Source organism: Lepisosteus oculatus, chromosome 15 (genome assembly GCF_040954835.1).
Source record: "Lepisosteus oculatus isolate fLepOcu1 chromosome 15, fLepOcu1.hap2, whole genome shotgun sequence".
Lineage (NCBI taxonomy): Eukaryota > Metazoa > Chordata > Actinopteri > Semionotiformes > Lepisosteidae > Lepisosteus > Lepisosteus oculatus.
This window is the reverse complement of record NC_090710.1, coordinates 1,747,313-1,766,055: the sequence shown is the minus strand read 5'-3', so window position 1 is coordinate 1,766,055 and position 18,743 is coordinate 1,747,313. Positions and strand designations below refer to the sequence as shown.

Below are 18,743 nucleotides of genomic sequence, written 5' to 3'. Positions count from 1 at the left end.
TCTTAAAAAAACAAAACAAGGGAACACTTTTAAAATGCCTCCTGTTTTTGGCTTTAAGGGCACTTCCAGTTCATGTTTCACTTTTCATTCTGAAGAAGTTTACCGTGTTTACTTCATCAATGCCTTTGAGAATTTTGAATTGAATCACTTCCCCATATAGTCCTTCATCATACAATAGCATCATACAATTATCAATGGCACACAGATGTATAAAGATAAGCATGAGTTAACTCTTGGAATGCCCCTTCTGAAATGTTGACAGTCCTTGACTTTGTACATCAAACTCCAAAAACATTTGAAGCATTGGAAAAATTCAGCAGTTCTTGTGAACAGCACCAAGGCTATAATAAATAATAAGTAATAGGTTTATTCCATGCTGGAAAAAAGAAGAAAGGAAACAACGTTTCGGCCTTGGAGCCTTCTTCACAGGAAAAAACATCATTTTCTGGAATGAGAATACTACAGTTATAGCTTATGTTCTTCCACAAAAAGTTGTCAAATTTGTTTTAAACCTCTGACCAGTAATACAGCTTGTACAGTGAAGCATTGCAACTTGCCAATCACAAGAAAGCTCGTTAGGTGCACTTTTACCCAATGAGGTCCATACCTTATCAGGTCACCTTTAAAAACCTTAATTCAAAGCTTAGGTCACTTCAAGAAAAAGGACACACTTTTTCAGTTTTCTGTGCATTCAATAATGCGTCAAATGTCACCAGAAGCACCCTGAAGGGAACAAAAGAGGTGTCTCAACTGGGATTTGAACTCAACCTTCTGGGCAAGAGTCCAGAACTGTAACCACACTAACTGCTGCCTCCATCTCATCACAATTCATCAGACATCAGAGTTCTTTCAGAATTGTGCACTCTGATTAAAGTATACCACATTGTTTTTACCACCTGGGAAAATGTGAAAGCGTCTTAGACCTATACCAATTGTTGGGATTTCTATAAACTGGGGTGACTTCAAAAAGCACAGGGGGTTTCATGACTTTGACATGTATGTGATGGAAATACTGTCCAACAGGGTTTTTAATAACTGCCAGGTTCACCAGAAAAGTTGGTGCAGTTTTGTTAAACACAGAAACATGAGTAACATAATTCAATAACATAAAGCAGTAATAGTTTTTGTTCAAAATAATGATCAGAAGCTTTTTAATTGAAGATGTTTATTAAACTTCTTGTGCACATTTAAGATACAAATGTACACATCCTCAACAAAAACCTTACAAACTGGAAAACAGCTTTTGCACATGGATAAACATGTACTTTTACAATAGAAAATGACCTTTTTTACAACTGAGCCAAGCATAATAAGCTTGAAGTAAAAACTGTTCAACAAACTATGGTTTAAAATGACCATTTACTGTTCAACAAACAGTGAAAACAACATTCCAAAACGAATTCTGGAATTTATTCTGCAAATATTGTCTGCAAACAAATTCAAACTTCAACCTCAACTTGAAAACAGCATTACTTTAACTTATTTACATTAACAATGCAGAATTTTAGGAAACCTGTAGAAAAATCACTACTGTTCTTCATCAGCTGAGTCACCGTGGCCCACGAAAAGGTCTGCTATCTGGTCACCCTGCAGGATATGTGTGACAAAAATAGCACCTATGTTACAGACTATGTCTCTTATCTGTGGATCGGTATAGTCCCAGAGGTTAAAAAATAGTGTTGTACAGACTGATAGGCATCAATGACTTTTTCCAGAAGTCTTCAGGAATATCTTCTGAGTAGGGCATTATGTGCCTCTAAATCCTGTGTGCTGAGAACATTATTGTAATGATGAAAGCCATAGTTTGTGAGTTTTATAGACAGCAGGGCTGTGAACAATAAGCCTGTTGATAAATAAAATAATCAGTATGTGAATAGGCTGGGCTTTGATACAGAGGCTGATACACTGGAGCTATTTGAACTGCTCAGCTCTGTGACAGAAGGCTGAATTGTTAACAAAATACATTTTACTTGAGGTCTTATTGTTTCAGAGAAAGAAACGGCCAATCAGAACTAATATTATTTGAACTTACAGACATCTGAATTTGCATAGCTCCCAGATTTTGGTTGACTCAGTCAAGGATCTTGAGCTCTTTCCTAGCTAAACTAGACAATTGTGACTGGATTCCCCAAGCAGAAAGGCACAATTGGTCAAACAAAAAAAGGGTGTTGTAAGCCCTGAGTTGAATACTGTATTGTTGGCTTGCCATATATTGCCTCCCTAGGCAGGGCTGGACATTTTTTAAAATACAAGTTTAAAAACAACAGACACTAGTACTGTTCTTTTAGCTCTTCCTTCAAACACTAAATTTAAATTTGTTAGGATGCTGCAAAAAGCACTGAATATCTTCATATAAACCAAATAACTCCCAGTCTTGCTGGTGGATTTTGTGTATATATGAAGCAAACCATGTTATTAATCTAATCATCCTAATCATCATCTTGCAATTCAACTCGGATTGACTAGTCAAAAATTTCAGTGGTCAATTCCAGTTCAAAATGCTGAATAAATCTCCACTAGGTACAAGAAACGAGAAGTAATCCATTGCAGGACCAGGGGACTAAGACACTGGTCATGTCAGAGGAGAGTACCATACAATATAAATTGTGCTACTGAGTTCACTACATCCTGACAATTCCACAATGGAAGATGATAAAACAGAAAAATCAGAAGGAGTTGTGACTTGCCTTCTACATCATCCTGAAACATCAGATTTCCAGTTCTCTAGAAGTCACAATAGAAAAGAGTTAGACAAGATATCTTCTCAAAAAATTACTGAAAATCAGTTTATTGGCTATATTTCAGTTATTCTGTCTAGTCCTAAATATTGTACAAATTGTCTTATATCTCTTTCAAAGGCAGAAAGATAACCATTTTATGTCTTGTTACTGATAAAGAAATTTGTAGGTTCAATTCCTTATTTGCCTATAAATTAACATGAAGGCAAAAAAAAATATTTTAGAAGATTAACGTAAAGAATGTTTGTCAAATGAGTACTCATACACATTCTGTAAAATAATCTTACCTGAAAAGAATCCAGTCCTGCTGGTGAATCTCTTCAGTTCTGCTTATATTGCTGCAACATACTGTACGAGCTTCTAGAAATTGGAGACATTCCCCCATTGCTTCTAGAGCCCTCATGATTAATGGTGTCAGACAACCCTTGGAATCTTTTCGCCTCGGGATAGGTATGATCTTCAAACTCACCCATCCTTTTCCCCACTCTGGCATTGTGAATGCTGGCAGGAGAGGTGTTTTCGCGTACTCTGTTACCCTCTGTGCAAAATGAAGTACCACTCTTGCCAAGAACCATTCTTTGATAGAGATCTTCAAACTCTGGCTCAATATCTGGTCTGTTGCTCTGCTGAAACACCGAAGAGGAGGAGTGACACCTCTTAGGAATCTGGTTAGCCTCACTTATTTTCTTGACTAGATATCCTTCTGTGGAGAACAGCGACTGCTTTCCAACTGAAAAAGCATTAAGTGGTGGTTTGGAGCTGCTTATCCCTTGCTGTGAGGCAGGAGACCTTGGAAGAAACTCACCCTTATGGACTCCATCACTACAGTGATCCTTAAAGTCTACCATAGGAGCCTTGTAGTAAGTCACTGGCTTGGTTCCGCCGCCATTTTTGTTTCTAACAGGAGTCAGAAAAGATATCTCCTCTGGTCTCCGCAATTCTTTTATATAATGGCCCTTCTCACCCTCAAGGAGTTGTCTTCTTGACTGACTGGCATTCGAAGAAAAAATGTAGGCTCTAGAGGAATCCCTTGTGTCTGGCTGTTCGAAGTCAAATATAGATTCTGCATTCACAGGATGACTCGTTCTAGATGGACCCAGAAGCTCTGAACTGCTGTTATTGCGTCTCATGGCCTTTTTAGATCTCAATTTCTCTATTGGATTCAAAGGGGAGTAACCTTTAAGTTTAGGAGAATCAGAGCCGTTTTGCTTTTCAGAAGAAAGAGACCTCTGATGAAACGCACCTGCTTCCATTACATGTTCACACACAGAGTCTCCCAAGCATGTCACAGCATTAGTTTCTGGAGACCTAATAAAAAAAGCCATTGTCTGGGAATCACCTTGTTTGCACTTAACAGGAGACATTTGCAATTCTTGTCTTGGCTTACTTAAAGGGCTCTTCCTACCCACAGTGAGTGACTGTTTTGTATGAGTGGCATCAGCAGAAATAATGAAGGTCCTAGACCTCATGTCTGACTGCTCTGGAGAGCTGCAGTCAGATGCAGATTTTGTATTCAATGGCAAAGAAGGACGACTGGATCTGAAAGAGCCCACAAGCTCTGAACTGCCATTATCAGTCTTAACAGCCCTTTCATATCTATATTTCTGTTTTGGAGTCACAGTACTGTAATCTTCTGACTTCGGCAAACTGCAGCCAATGGATGTAACAACACTGTGCTTTTCCGACACAAGAGTACGTGGGAGCTGTGGCTGTACAGATGCGACCCCTTCTTGAATGGAATGAGGAGATCGCAGAGGAATGACACTCTGCTTACTTAAAGGGCTCTTCTCACCCAGAAAGAGAGGTCTTCTTGAGTAACTGGCATTAGAAGAAACAATATATGTTGTAGAAAAAGGCCTCACGTCTGATTGCTCTAGAGAGTTGCAGTCAGATATAGATTCTTCATTCAACAGACGAGCAGGATGACTGGATCTGGGATAAAACACCATCTCTGAACTGCTGACTTTGGACTTCATGGCCTTTTTAAATCCCCGTTTCTGTATTTGATTCATACTGACATTACTGTCCATCTTGGGAGAATCAGAGCTGCTGGCACTAATAGCAGGCTTTTTGGGTGAAAAAACAGCTGGGTGCAGTGGTGGAGGGCAGCTGATTCTGTTCTGTTCAGAAGAAAGAGACCTCTGATGAAACGTGCCTGGTCTCATGACATCCATATATTTACTCATGCAATCTTTCCAGTATGTTGCAGAATTAGCTCTTGGAAAGTAAACTAAAAAACTTGTTGTCTGGGATTCACTTTGTTTGCCCTTAACAGATTTTGCAGCAGGAGACATTTGCAACTCTTGTCTTGGCTTACTTAAAGGGCTCTTCCTACCCACAGTGAGTGACTGTCTTGTATGATTGGCAGAAGCAGAAATAATGAAGGTCCTATTGCTCCTCACGTCTGATTGCTCTGGACTGCTCTGCACTGCACATTGGCTGGATTTAGAAAACCGTACAAGCTTTGAATTGCTGGATTTGTTCTTTGAGTCCTTTTTTGATTTCTCTTTGCGGTTGAAACTGAAAGTAGTGTCTAACATGGACCTGTTGGCATTCCACAAGCGCTTCCTATAGGACTTCACTACACTAAATGCAGCCTCTGCGGTGTGTTTTCTGTGGAAGGCACTGCTCATCCGGGACATCAGCTGGGAATACAGATCGATCATCGCACTATCACTGGTGCTTGACTGCAGCTCTGCATCCTCCCTGGACCCGTTTGCATGGCTACTTGAGAGGCTGCTGGATTCACCGTTCTCATCTGTCATGTCACGTCTTAATGAACCTTGTGTTGATGCACCTGAACATGTATTTAAAAAAATGACATTTTTAATACAGATGTTTCAAAATTAAAAGTTTTACACTCCAAGAAAAGAGACTTTTAGGAATAGAGACACTTGATATTATCCAGGGGCAAGAAGATAATGTGCAAAAATTAAAATTAGTGCCCCAGACTGCTGGGGCTTCTCCTGTCAATATGTGACTGCTCAGTTCTCAGCAGCAAAAACTGCCATTTTAGTATTTGTCCTGTGTTAGTACCATTTACTGTATATTGGCAATGGTCTGCACTGGATTTAAGACTATTTTGCAACAGGCATTTCGTAATCAAAGGTGATAAAATGTTTGGTTTTGTTCATTACAGTGAATATCGATTATCTAATGTTATTCTGAACAGAAAGCTGAAAAATAATTCAGATGAGCACATGAGTGCATTGAGGGAATTTTAGAAAAAGGTTGCTCAGATCTAGCATACAAAGGCCCCTATTTTCTGTGCTAACTATCTTGCACTGCCATCATTCCACTGGCCCAGGTAAGAAAAAATGAGGCACCTCACAGCTATTCTTTAAAAGAGTCATTATGGAGTATCCTTCAGCTTCAAGGATGCTACACAATTTCCCTGCTGTGTTATTACAAGGGATCCCTAAATCCCTGGAATATGATTTGGGAATGAAGAATAAATAACAACACCACTCTGTAAGCTTAGCCAGTAAACTCTCAAAAAAACAAAATAATTTAATTGATTTTTTTCACATATCCATCTAAAAACATTAGAGGGAAATGTGAACTAAATTTTGTCTGAGATACTGAATGCAAGAAAAAAATGCATTTACCTTCAATATCTCCATAAGAGGACATATCCTGAAAAAGACAAAAGGATAGGAGGGCAAAAAACATTAATATAAAAAAACACTTTTAAAATCCCAAAGCAAGGTAAAAAACACAATACTTCATTTATTGCATTTCATGGTGACCATGTCACACGGCACTAGGGGTCACAAAGCAGCCCTGGTATTATCTCAGACTATTATATTGACCACTTTAAAAACTCAAAACAATGTATTTTTAATAAATATTTTTTTTAGCAAATCCATGTGTTTAATAACCCCCATCTTATTTTTCAATGCCAAGAAGACGCATATCTCTCACTAAATTAAGCAATTTGAGACAACTTTGATTTTATGACCAATACATGCATATGAAAATGGTAAGCAGCTAGTTAATCTTTCTTTAGATGAAGCTCCCTAACTACTGGCCAGATCAAGGAAAACATCAGTGGTTCTCAATTTAGGTACTAACTAAATAATTAAATGTAAAAACAAGTTTTTATGGATTTTATGCTCAAGGTCTAATGGATAAATAACTTTTAAATGTAACCTTCTTAATGGTCCCTATAGATTAAAGCTGCTGGTCATAACAGCTGAGCACACTGGTCAATATCACCGTGAAGATAAACACAGCTCATATTCAACACTCATTAACAAGTTTATGCAAACATGGCCTGGGAATCTCAGCACACTCTTAATCAGAGGATCAGGGTCACTCTTGGAGCCTTGCTCTAAAAACTTAAACAAGGAACTGACAGACTCAGCACTAAGACCCATCAACCAGCTGATACATAAGAGGTGCAGTACCTGAAACATGATTTGGGCTCCTGAAGGTTAAGGAGAGAAGGAAAAACATGTTTTAATATGTTAAGGTGGCATATGTGTAACTTACCTGAGCACTGCTTCTACCTTCACCTAAAATGTTTTCTGTTTCCAAGGGCAAAACTGAACCTGTTTGTAAACAAATATTTTAAAAGTTATGAAACAGTGCAGGAAAACAAGCAAATAAATCTGAAGTCTGCATTGAAGCAATCTACACCTACACCCCAGGACACACAAGACTAAAAACGTATTTAAATTCACCTTTCCCTAAAAACCTCCCTTGGTCCCATAGTAAGAAATTATAGGAATGAAGAGTTTATGTTAAATGTTTAAAGAATAAGCAGTGCAACAAATTACATCTGCGGATGAATAGCTTAATATAATGCAGTCACCACTAGTAAACACCAGGACGACATTAGGTTACATCATTAGGCGTGCTTTGCTTTCACATTTCTCATCTCATCTTGTGTTTTTTCTTTTAAACTTATGAGAAATCCATACTGCAGTCATGTCAAAAAAGTGATTTTATTAAATCTATATATTGATATGATCAAATGTACAGTATTTAGAAATAAAAATGTTGTTACAAATCTGGTTTTACACAAACAGCGAAATATCAGGAAATGATCAAGCAGATTTCTCAACAAGTAAAATAATCATAACCTCCCAACTTGTAAGGATTTCTCCAAGAATATACCCAAGCGGTTGGTATAATTAGAGGCATGTGAATTCTTTTGTTTGGTGCCACAGATTTGGTGAAAATAATTCAGGCACACTTGGTTAAATTATTCTATTCTAAAATGCAGCCGTTAAGTAAGAGGCTTTTTTAAACCAAGGATTCTTCACTCAGGAACTCCAAGTTCCCTAAAACCTACAGAATAGCAAGCTCTCTTAGCAAGATAGAAATACGTAGCGTGTCCCACAACCAGCACAACTTAGTAAACATCCCTTGATTACTTGATTATATGTGTCTATGCACACCTAAGAAAGGGTGTCTGGAAAGTTACGTAAATTTGATTTACATAAAGATTTGCAGGAATCCTCATGTAATCTGGGGAGTGGGTGTACATTATGCATACATCTTGGACTGTTGAATAAAACATGAGATTTATAATTCTTACCATTCTGCAATTCTTCTTTAACTTCAGGCCAATCCTAGACAGCAAGACATACAGGTTAACAAAAAAGTGATTTTTAACAAAAATAAAAAAAGGAATGTTAAAAAATGTTTGATATATGAGTACATGGGCTACACTAACCAGAAATGATAGTTTGTCTGATGAAGATAGATCATGAGTGGAAACAAAAAAAACATCAATACATGTGACGGGCTTTAATTTTATTTTCAAAAACTCCACAAAATCAGGTGCAAGGCATTAAAATATTGTTTATACAATGACAAACATCACAGTGAACTTTGCAATGAAAGATAATGGACTTTTAATCACTGTTCTTTGTACTTGTCAATATAATTTGGAAAGTCTCTCACAATACTTCATTTTCACAGTTGCTTATTACAATGGACCATGGGAAACAACATAGGTACATAAATACACAGACAACACAGTGATTTCAATTGAAAGAAGTAGGTTCAATTTAATTAATGACCATCTGAAATGTACTTGCTTACTTATTTCTTTGAGGATGTAACTGCAAACAGCTTGCAACCCAATTAGCTCATTAAAATCTTTGTGGGATCATTGTAGATATTTTATAAAGCCTTTCTGCAGCCAATGAATCAATCAAGGTTTATTTATCAATGCATGAACAGTACATCATACAGCGGTGTTGTCGGCAATTAAATGCTTTATCCGAGAACTGGTTAAGAGGGATAGAAGAGTAGAGGGACAGAAATTTATAGGAATGAGGTTAGGATTACAATACAATAAATTATACAATTGCTATTTATAATACAGTAACAGATTGCATGAATGTAACACAAGGTTAGGAGGTATTTAGCGCTGTTCATATGTGTCCTGAGAGTGCAATGTGACAGGAGGGTGCAGGTTTACTGTATCAGTTCAAGTGGTTGCTTATTCGACAGCGGCCGTTTGGGTAATTGCAGGTGTCTGCTGTGGTTGACTGTTTAGCAGTCTTACTGCCTGGGGAAAGAAGCCATTACGAAATCTGGCGGTCTTGGTCTGTATACTTCGTTATTGTTTTCCCGATGGTAGAAGAGAGAACAAGTCATGGTTAGGGTGACTTGGGTCCCCGAGGATAGACCTGGCCTTCTTGAGGCATCTAACAGAGCAGATATCCTCGATATTCGGTAGCGTTCAGCTGGTAGTGTTTTGAGCCAGTTTCACCGCCCTCTGGAGTATCTTGCGCTCTCAGGCGGAGCAGTTATCATATCAGGCACTGATGCAGCTGGTTAGGATTCGTTCAGTGGGGCACCAGAAGTTGGAAAGGATGTGTGACGACATGCCAAACTTCTTTAGTCTGCGGAGAAAGAATTGGTGCTGCCGTGGTGTCTGGGCTACAAGGCTGGTGTGGGGAGTCCAGGTTAGATCGTCCGTGATGTTGACACCTAGGAATTTGAAACTTGCGTTGTCTGTTCATCTAAAGTACAGTGGAGGTAAGGTGTTTAAACTGAAACCTCTAGGACTTTCACTGTAGCCAATGCCTATCTGTTCCTTTACTCCCACGCCCATCAAACAGGGAACCTGCAGAAATGGACCTATGCATTGTGATTTTGCACTACAGAAGAGGTCACACAAATAAGCACCCAGGAAAACAACACAAGCTGATAGAAGCAGCTCATATATGTGTATTATTTAGAAATAGCCTTACCTTCCAGACCTCTTGGGCTGCACCAGGGCTCCATTCTCTGGATTTGGCAGATAGAGGTGCTCCATCCCAGGGCTTAATTCCTGAGTGTTTTGAAAGAAAGTCACAATATCTATTATTACAATATTGTTACAATATCTCAAATCCAAACATTTTTCTACCTCGTTACAAGTAAGATTAAAATTTAGCATAGCTCTCATCTTTTTCTCCATGAAAAAGTACAAAATTCTTTTATCTTACCCTAATCTTTGTGTGCGTTGTGGGTAATTGTGCTTAAGTGCAATATTTTTAAAACGTTTTCAGAGATACATACAAAAGAACAGAACATTTTCTGGAGTGAAAACTGTCCCAATTTAAAAAATTGACTTCACTTACTAGGGAATTATGTAGGCAATCTTCCCTTGGTCTAGAGGGAAGACCGCCACTTACAAGAGCAGGTTGGTTTTCCTTACAGGTCTCCCAGTACAGTAATGACAACACCCAGACTTGCTTAACTTCCAAGAGCTGCGGTACAATGTGATAAAACTTCCAAGGACCTACTGCTATTATTATATTGCTATTACCCATTTCCACATGTCCGAGTTGTCACGTAACCTCACTGTATCAATTACTGACAATATCACTTTAGCATTGGTTGGCAATATGTGATTCTTAACACTTCCAAGCATTGTTAACTACTATACATGCGATCATAAATGAAAACCAGTAGGTGTGCAAGGCTTTTTCCAGTCAACACCTTTATTATATGAATGGATCTATTTTGAATCTTAGTTTTGATAATGTGCTGGAGGGTGAAATGCTGCTACCGAAGCTAGTTTCCACTTGATCAACACTGTAGAGTTTAATGCCCTAATACTTAGAATCACATCTTTTAATGACGGTAAATGGTAACACCCAAGGAGTACTAATAATTCAATTATATAACAACCTGTTTAATTATGGAACACTACAATGTAGGGTAATAAAGCTATAGTATTTATAACTGTGCTAAGATCAATTATCTCTGTCCAACATTTGTAAGCTTTATTGTACATTTTAAGTGTTATATTTGGGTTTAATGATTAGAATTTTCATTCAATGTTCTTTCAAATCTTCCTTACATAAAGGTAAGTTTCCTTCCTCTCCCCACCTCATAGGCTGTAACTGCTGCTACAATCTCTGTTGCTCTCTGCTCTACTCCACAATCAGCAAACAAACCTGGGACAACTCTTTCTGCATATACCAGAAGGTTCTGTATTACTATGATGGAGCCAGGAATAGCAAAACCATGTCCTATTAGAAAATCCTAACTAACCTAATAGTTTTCGAAGCCCCTTTTATATACAATGCATTGGGAAATTATTCAGAGTGTTGCACAGTTTTCACATTTTGTTGTTTTAAAAGCTTGCAGTCATTACACTTTTTCAATTGATTTATATACAGAACTTATATACAGTCCACAAAGAACAAAAATGAAACAGATAATATGAAGTAAAAATGGAAAATACATGTATGCACAAGTATCCAAACCTTTTTTTGCAGCAAATCGAAATTAATTTAGAAAATTAGCTAGCCTTAGTCCACAATGAATTTCAAGCCTAAATGCAACCATGAAGATAAAAAAATTAAAAACAGATCAGAAGAGTACAAAAACATTTCGAAGACCCCTCATAATTTCTTGTGCATGGTGATGTCCATCACTATGAAGTGGAAGGCAACCAAACACTGCCTAGATCAGAGTGCACCTGCAAACTCAGCTGCTAGGTAAGCAGGAAAGATCAGGGGTCAAAATTTTCCCAATCAATCCACCTAGCCCCTTGTGTGGAATATCTCAAATCCTGCAGGGGTTTGCAACAAAGCATCTAGTTCAAAAATAAAAAAAATTCTGATTTGTTCCAAGCTAATGTACAAATTTGGCAGAGCCTTAACCAACTGTAATTACTACTTCCATTAATTATTTAGGTCTGAATACCGATCGATTTATTTTGTTGACATTTACTGTAACGTATCTTACCCTTAGAAGTCGGTTTGAGTAGTCAGGTTATAAAATGTGTATCCTTCCTTTTGTAATTTCACAAAATGGGACAAGAAATAGATCTCACTACAAGCAGTGTTAACGTATATCATGCATAATGCATATAACAGTTGAAAAAATATTTTAATTTAATTCGTCACAATAAGGTGTATGAAATGATACTTTTCACTTATTTACCATATTCTTCTCATATTAGAGCTGCAAATGATAAAATGTCTAATAACAATGACATTTACATGAAGTATTAGAAAGAAGGAACATAACTTAAATCATCCATTTCTGGTTTACAGATGCTTTACAGAGAATTTCACAATTTTTCTGGAAGTTTTACTGAATGGCAAGACTTATGATTTCCACCAGGAACAGCTCGGTGGTGCATTGGTTTGCTTTGCTTCCTTGCAAAAGGATATTGCTGGCACTGGCTCCAGCTCCCACAAGACTCTGTATTGGATAAAACTGTTAGAAAATGGATGGATGATTTCCACCAAAGATGTTAGCACAAATTCAAAGCTACTGATAGAAATTCAGTGAAGAGACTCTCCTGAGAAGGCTACAAAGTTAAAAGGAAAGGTGAAACACATCTGAGCACTGGCATATTGCGCTGGAGAGAGCAAGGCTGCTTTTCTGCATTCCAGGACAGACTATATAGTCTTACCTTTTGAGGAGCAACACGTCATCGATGAAAAACACACCACCTCATCATCTTCCAATTGGGAGTACTGGGAAATGACCAATTAAGAAAATAATTACAACAGGCAAAATAAATGAAAAAACTCCTAAGCGTATTGAAAAAAATTTTTTTAAGGGAGAGGTTTTCAAGTTATGTCAGCTATTTTCAAGTGTAACACATACCACAGCACCCTAACTCCATATTTTTGATATACCCAAGTATTAATCAGCTGCAATTTTGCCAACATTTTGATTTTCAGTAACATAAGCCTTGTGATAGGCAAGGGGTGGTGCATTTACCCACTGAAGTAGTTCACTAGGGCTGCACTTACTGCACAAGCAGTAAGGTAGTTTATGTTACGTTACAAGGTTTTATGAATTTATATTAATAAACTCTTAAATGACCAGCTTTTAACATTTCGGGTTTGGTGTTCTTAAATTCACAATTTTCTACTTTTTTCTACGACAGGAACTATATAGACTTAATAGCACATTCATGAAACTCCAATGATTAAAGTGAAGAAACATGCTTGATTTCTTATAACTGCCAATAGATAAAATGTTTAATCAGTGTGCAATGGGGAACCACTACACTTTCAGGGTGGCGTTGTGGTCAGCGTTGCCGCCTCCCTGTCCGCATGGAGTTTTTTTATGTTCTCACTGTGTTTTTGTGGGTTTTCTCCCACAGTGCAAAGACATCCTCGCAGGTTCTAGAAGATCTGTCCCTAGTGTCTGTGTGATGTGAAACACATGCAGCCTATAAATACTACATCGCAGTGTAGCTTGATGCAATCTTTTCTTAAATGTTTTAAAACCATCGACACTTTCGATTTGCCGCTACATTTTTAAAGAAAAAATACTGAAGAAGTCTCTTAAGTCATAATTTGTTTCCTTAAAGCTCAATAATAATTTGAATTAAGCACTTTGCCATAACCGTTCATAGTTAATTTACAGTATTTTGTGCTTGCTGTGAGACGGTCGAAGGATACATTTTTTTAAAAAACGGCCACATCTGCAACTGCCCCGATCAGTAACGGCCTCACGGAGGTTGCAGGAAAAGAAAGTCCTAGCGTTTTTTTTAATAAACGTCTGTTAGATTTTATGCAGTCCTTTAGCACTGCGTAGTCTTCATGGAGAGCAAGCTGGGGTATGCGAAAAGATAATTTCTAATGCAAGAAATTGTAAAGGGTAAATAAAGTAATGTTATATTATATTATAGTCGTGTGTGCTCATGAGCCGAATGCACGTAGCGAAAACGCCAGCAAACATTTTGATTTGAAAACATAAACCCACCTTTTGACAAATCTCATCCAATTTATTCTCATAAGCATCGGCATTCTTATCAACCTCTTCATAGAAATCTTTCGAAAATTTCACCGAATCGTCCATCTTTAATCGATGCAAACATTCACTGCGTTTAGAGCCATCTACGCGCGTAGTCACACACCACCAACTTCAAATTCAATCTGGCTTCATCCAGCAGGCACACCACTGATTGGACATCGTTAGGCGACAACGCGAGCATTTTACGCCATCAAAGGGCGACAGCATGAGCTCTCAAAACTTGAGGATGAAGCTAACAACTTTAAACTTTTGTATTTTATTTGGAGGAATAAACCCCATTACCTTAAAAATATATTATTTGTCGAACAAAAGCAGAATAGGACCAAAATGCTAAACATATCATTCTATTTTTAAGATAAAATGCATGCAGAATTATTTAAGAGAATTTTTATCAAGAAGTATGTAAGAAGTGTATAGAAATAAAACCTTAAAGTTCTTTGAAAACTTAAATGTTAAACTGGTATCATCTGGGTAAAACAATTAATTGATGTTGATGGTGAAATGTGTAATTAAACAGATTTTGTGGTCTACAAAATTATATTGTATATTAAGGATACTGATATTGACATTTCTTTTAGAGAAATAGATGTTACGTTACTTTCATGTTTTAATGTTAATCACATTGATAAATACAAAAATATAATAAAAATATAAAAACATAAAATGGAAAGAGACCCACATTTAAACAATTTAAAATAGAAATGGGCGGATATCTCCAGACTAAACGTGAAAGCTGTACGTATCATATCTTTACTTAATCTTTTTTATTTGGTAAAATGCAACTGAATTATGTATTCTCGATGATGTTATACGTACTTTTATGTGTATTATATATATTTTTGTTTTTGCAATACAAAATAAGGATAAAGCCACCATCTTATTGCCGTCAAATCACCCATATAATGCATTGCAGTTTACACATATAACCAGTACTGTAATAAAATCAGCATTTGTGTTGACAGTGTCTTTAATTACAATTTTCAGTTTTTAAATACAGATAGCCATATGTTGAAATTAAACCTATCTAAAAAGACACCTTCATAACACTACAAACTCAGCTTCAAATGCAAGTACTACATATGATCTGGATTAAAAATACATGTTCAGCAGTTTAAATAAATTATAGTGTATCTTGTTTAGTTTAAATTAGAATTTAAAAATGCTGTGGGTAGACCACTAATAGTACCTTTGTCAATAGAAAACACACCATTCAAAAATAACCACAAGGTGGTTGCTTCTGTAGTTATTTCTCAGCAGTTCATCTGCATAATTAATATTCAGGTGGGTAGCTGCGTCAGCATGCGTAGGCTGCAAAGGAACAAGTAAAAGGTTTATTCCATGCTGAAAAAAAGAAGAAAAAGAACACAACGTTTCGGCCGTGGAGCCTTCTTCAGGTGTGGAAGAAGGCTCCACGGCCGAAACGTTGTGTTCTCTTTCTTCTTTTTTTCAGCATGGAATAAACATTACTTGTTCCTTTGCATAATTAATATTCTGTCACTACCTGCAGTAACACCCAAGGCCGCTAGGTGACACAGAATGCGCAGTAAAGAACTTGAGAAAGGTTATAATGAGAGGAAGCTATTCAACTAGATCTAGATCAACTATTCATCTAGATTATTTGGTAGTTAATAGCTAATTTTCCCAAGTATCTTATTCAGCAGTTTATTGAAAGAAGGGAGAAAAGTGACTTGAGCAACACTGTTTTGTAGCTTGTTCCATACTACCACAATAATTTGGGTGGAAAAATACCTCCGCTTCTTGGTTTTTAAAAATACTTTCAGAGTTTCCATTTGTGTCCTCTGATTCATGTTTCACTGCTCTAGGCTTCCAGGCTTTATTATCAACTAGGGGAAAATTACTTCGTGGTACATTCCAACACAATACAAAAAGAAATCTTCAGGAAGGGTTTACTAATTGGTCTTGTTTAGTCTGGTGTTCCTCAGGGCTCAATACTTGTCTGGTGTTCCTCAGGGCTCAATACTTCTTTTTATGCTGACGATACTCAAATATACATCCATACCAAACCTGACACTGATGTGGCTGTCTCTATTCTATCTAATTGCATCTCTGACATAAAAATTTGGATGACTCAAAACTTCCTTCATCTTAACTGCGACAAGACTGAAGTCATGCTTATTGGCACCCCCCATCAACTTCATAAAGCCAGTCCTGTAACCCTATCTGTAGATGGTTCTGTACTTGAGCTTCACTCAAAATTGAAAAACTTGGGGTTATATTAGATTCTGGCTTAACATTCACAGCATACTGTCAAAACATCTTTTATTTACCTCAGAAATATCGCTCAACTACGCCTTATGCTATCACTAACTGTGGCTGAAAAGCTGATCAACACATTTGTGTTCTCTCTAATTGACTACTGTAATGCTCTACTCGCTGGGGTATCTAAATCTACTCTGAACAAACTGCAGTATGTCCAAAATTCAGCAGCCAAAATCCTGACCAGGTCTAGTGCAAGTGTTCACATTACTCCTATCCTAGAGTCCTTGCACTGGCTTCCGGTCAAATTCTGTGTAGACTTTAAAATCCTCATGCTCACCTATAAGGCTCGGCATGGCTTGGCACCTCAGTACCTGTCTGAACTATTATCGCCCTATTCCCCACCTCACAACCTTCGCTCTTCTAATTCTGCTCTCCTTACTGTCCCCCAAGACCGTCTACATTGTATGGGTGACAGGGCCTTCTCCTGTTACGCTCCCAAACTCTGGAACTCTCTCCCCAAGGATATCAGAGAGTGACCTTCTCTAAACTCCTTCAAATCCAGACTCAAAACCCTCTTCTTCAGAAAAGCCTTTACTTCACTGGTTCCATTCTTCACCCCCCTGCTTTTCTTAGTACCACCATCCACGGTCTCCTCTATATATTGTAATTGTGTTTTATCTTGTGTATTCTTCTTATTTATTGTTGTTGTCATCCTGTAAAGCTCTTTGAGAAGCCACCTTTAAAGGTGTTATATAAAATAAAGTTTTTTATTATTATTTCTATAACAAGTTTCAGGAAATTTAATTTAATATAAATAATAATTATAAATAATATTATTCTACTGTACTATTGATTAATTTACCTTACTTATATAAGGTTGCGATGAGATGTTGATTTGAGATGTGTTGATTTCCAAGTCTATTTCTGTTACATTTTGGGGCAAAGAGGCATCTTCTAGATGAGAATAGTGTAAATTCTCAGATGAGGGGTTGTGTAGCACATACTGTAATGCTGTTAGCCTTCTTTAGAACCCTTTGCTCAAGAAATACATTTAGATTGATTTGATTTATTTACCTAATGACTTTGATGTGTATTTTCACTATTCGCTGGCACAGTGGTTGGCATTGCTGGCAGGTAATACTACAGCACTGGTTTCCATTCCAGACTTGTGTTCTACGAGGAACTTTTGCAGAATTAGTAAAAGGAAATAAGGTTTAGAAAAGAAGAAAAGAATACAAATGCACTAGAAGTTTATGTGTTAACTACTAAGAAGATGAATAAATCAAACAACAAACAGTATAATAAAAACAACCATAGAAGACTTGATGATGTCTGGTGGCTAAAGCAACATGGAAGAACTTACAAAAGACTCTATTTTTCTGTACTATTTTCTAGAACAGGAAATTCTAGGAAACTAACTATGACCTGGAGAACCACATTCATATTCGTTTACATTCCAGTCAAGCATAATTAATAAATTGAAGAGTTAATTGAACCAAAAATGTATGTGACTGAAACATTTGTAAACTTTTCTTTTACTCAGAAGTTAGGAATTGTATATTAATTATAAAATGCAATAATTAATAGTTACAATGCACCTCCCAAGAATTTTAAAGGCTGGAATCAGTCAAAGAGATTTAAATGATCATAGTATTGAGTGAAATAAAGGATCCATAGTTTAGCTAAGAGTTTCATTAAAATCAGGCAAGTGTGTAGGTCACCAGGACCAGGACAGGAACACTTTGATTTAGGACACCTTGGAGTCTCAAAACATTCTGGCAGATGTGTGACATGCAAGATCAACACCTATTATGCAGGGTTTGTGTCAAAACGGAACACGGATTATGAAGTGTGGGTTCATCGTAGGGCCCAGGATTAAAATTGAAGCATTTGCAGAAATTCCATTCCACTAGCAATGGAATTTGGCAAGATCATGTCCAGCATTTTATGGGATAAAGAAGTGGTCCTTCTGCTACTGTACATTACCCTCTGCACAAAACTTGTATTACCGGCCCATATTGTGCAGTGTTATTAGTGAAGTTAAGTAAGGGCAGGGTGTTGACTCTGTGGCTAAGGATCTACGCCTGTGGCTGGCAGAGGAATCCTACTCCATTTGGCCCCCGAGTGAGGCCCTTAACCCCAACTGCTCCAGGGGCGCTGTGTAAATGGCTGACCCTGTACTCTAACACCAAGCTTCTCTCCCTGTGTGTGCGTCTCATGGAGAGCAAAAATAAATTCCTAATATAAGAAATTGTATATGGACAATAAAGTGATCTTATTTTAAACACACCGGCAGATTATGACATGCAGTGTTCTGCTGCTGAGAAGAAACAGGGTTTGAGTAGAAGAGACACTGTTTGTGTGTGGGTGTGAACAATGGAGCTGTAGGGGAAACATGGCCTGTTATAGTTATGCAAAGGAACACGTAATAGGTTTATTCCATGCTGAAAAAAATAAGCAAGAAAACACAACGTTTCAGCTGTGTACCCACCTGAACTGTTATAATTATAATTACTATTTTCAACACCTGGAGTCTAAACTCTGTGC

At 37.4% G+C, this 18,743-nt stretch overlaps 1 protein-coding gene across 2 annotated transcripts; it reads right to left on the bottom strand.

Annotated features, from left to right (window-relative positions):
• Positions 1-1,148: 1,148 nt before the first annotated feature.
• LOC107079426 (uncharacterized) lies at positions 1,149-14,107 on the bottom strand. Of its 2 annotated transcripts, none has more exons than XM_015363596.2 (9): positions 13,926-14,107; positions 12,619-12,682; positions 9,953-10,032; positions 8,284-8,317; positions 7,233-7,291; positions 6,347-6,374; positions 3,026-5,535; positions 2,688-2,724; positions 1,149-1,587 (listed from the first exon to the last, which is right to left on the bottom strand). In XM_015363596.2, the coding sequence occupies exons 1-7, from the start codon at positions 14,019-14,021 to the stop codon at positions 3,059-3,061; spliced, it is 2,838 nt and encodes a 945-aa protein (XP_015219082.2). In that variant the 5' UTR covers positions 14,022-14,107; the 3' UTR covers positions 1,149-1,587; positions 2,688-2,724; positions 3,026-3,058. The 2 variants fall into 2 exon arrangements, with proteins under 2 accessions (XP_015219082.2, XP_015219083.2); XM_015363597.2 differs by lacking the exon at positions 7,233-7,291 and adding an exon at positions 7,148-7,167.
• Between the last annotated feature and the right edge of the window lie 4,636 nt (positions 14,108-18,743).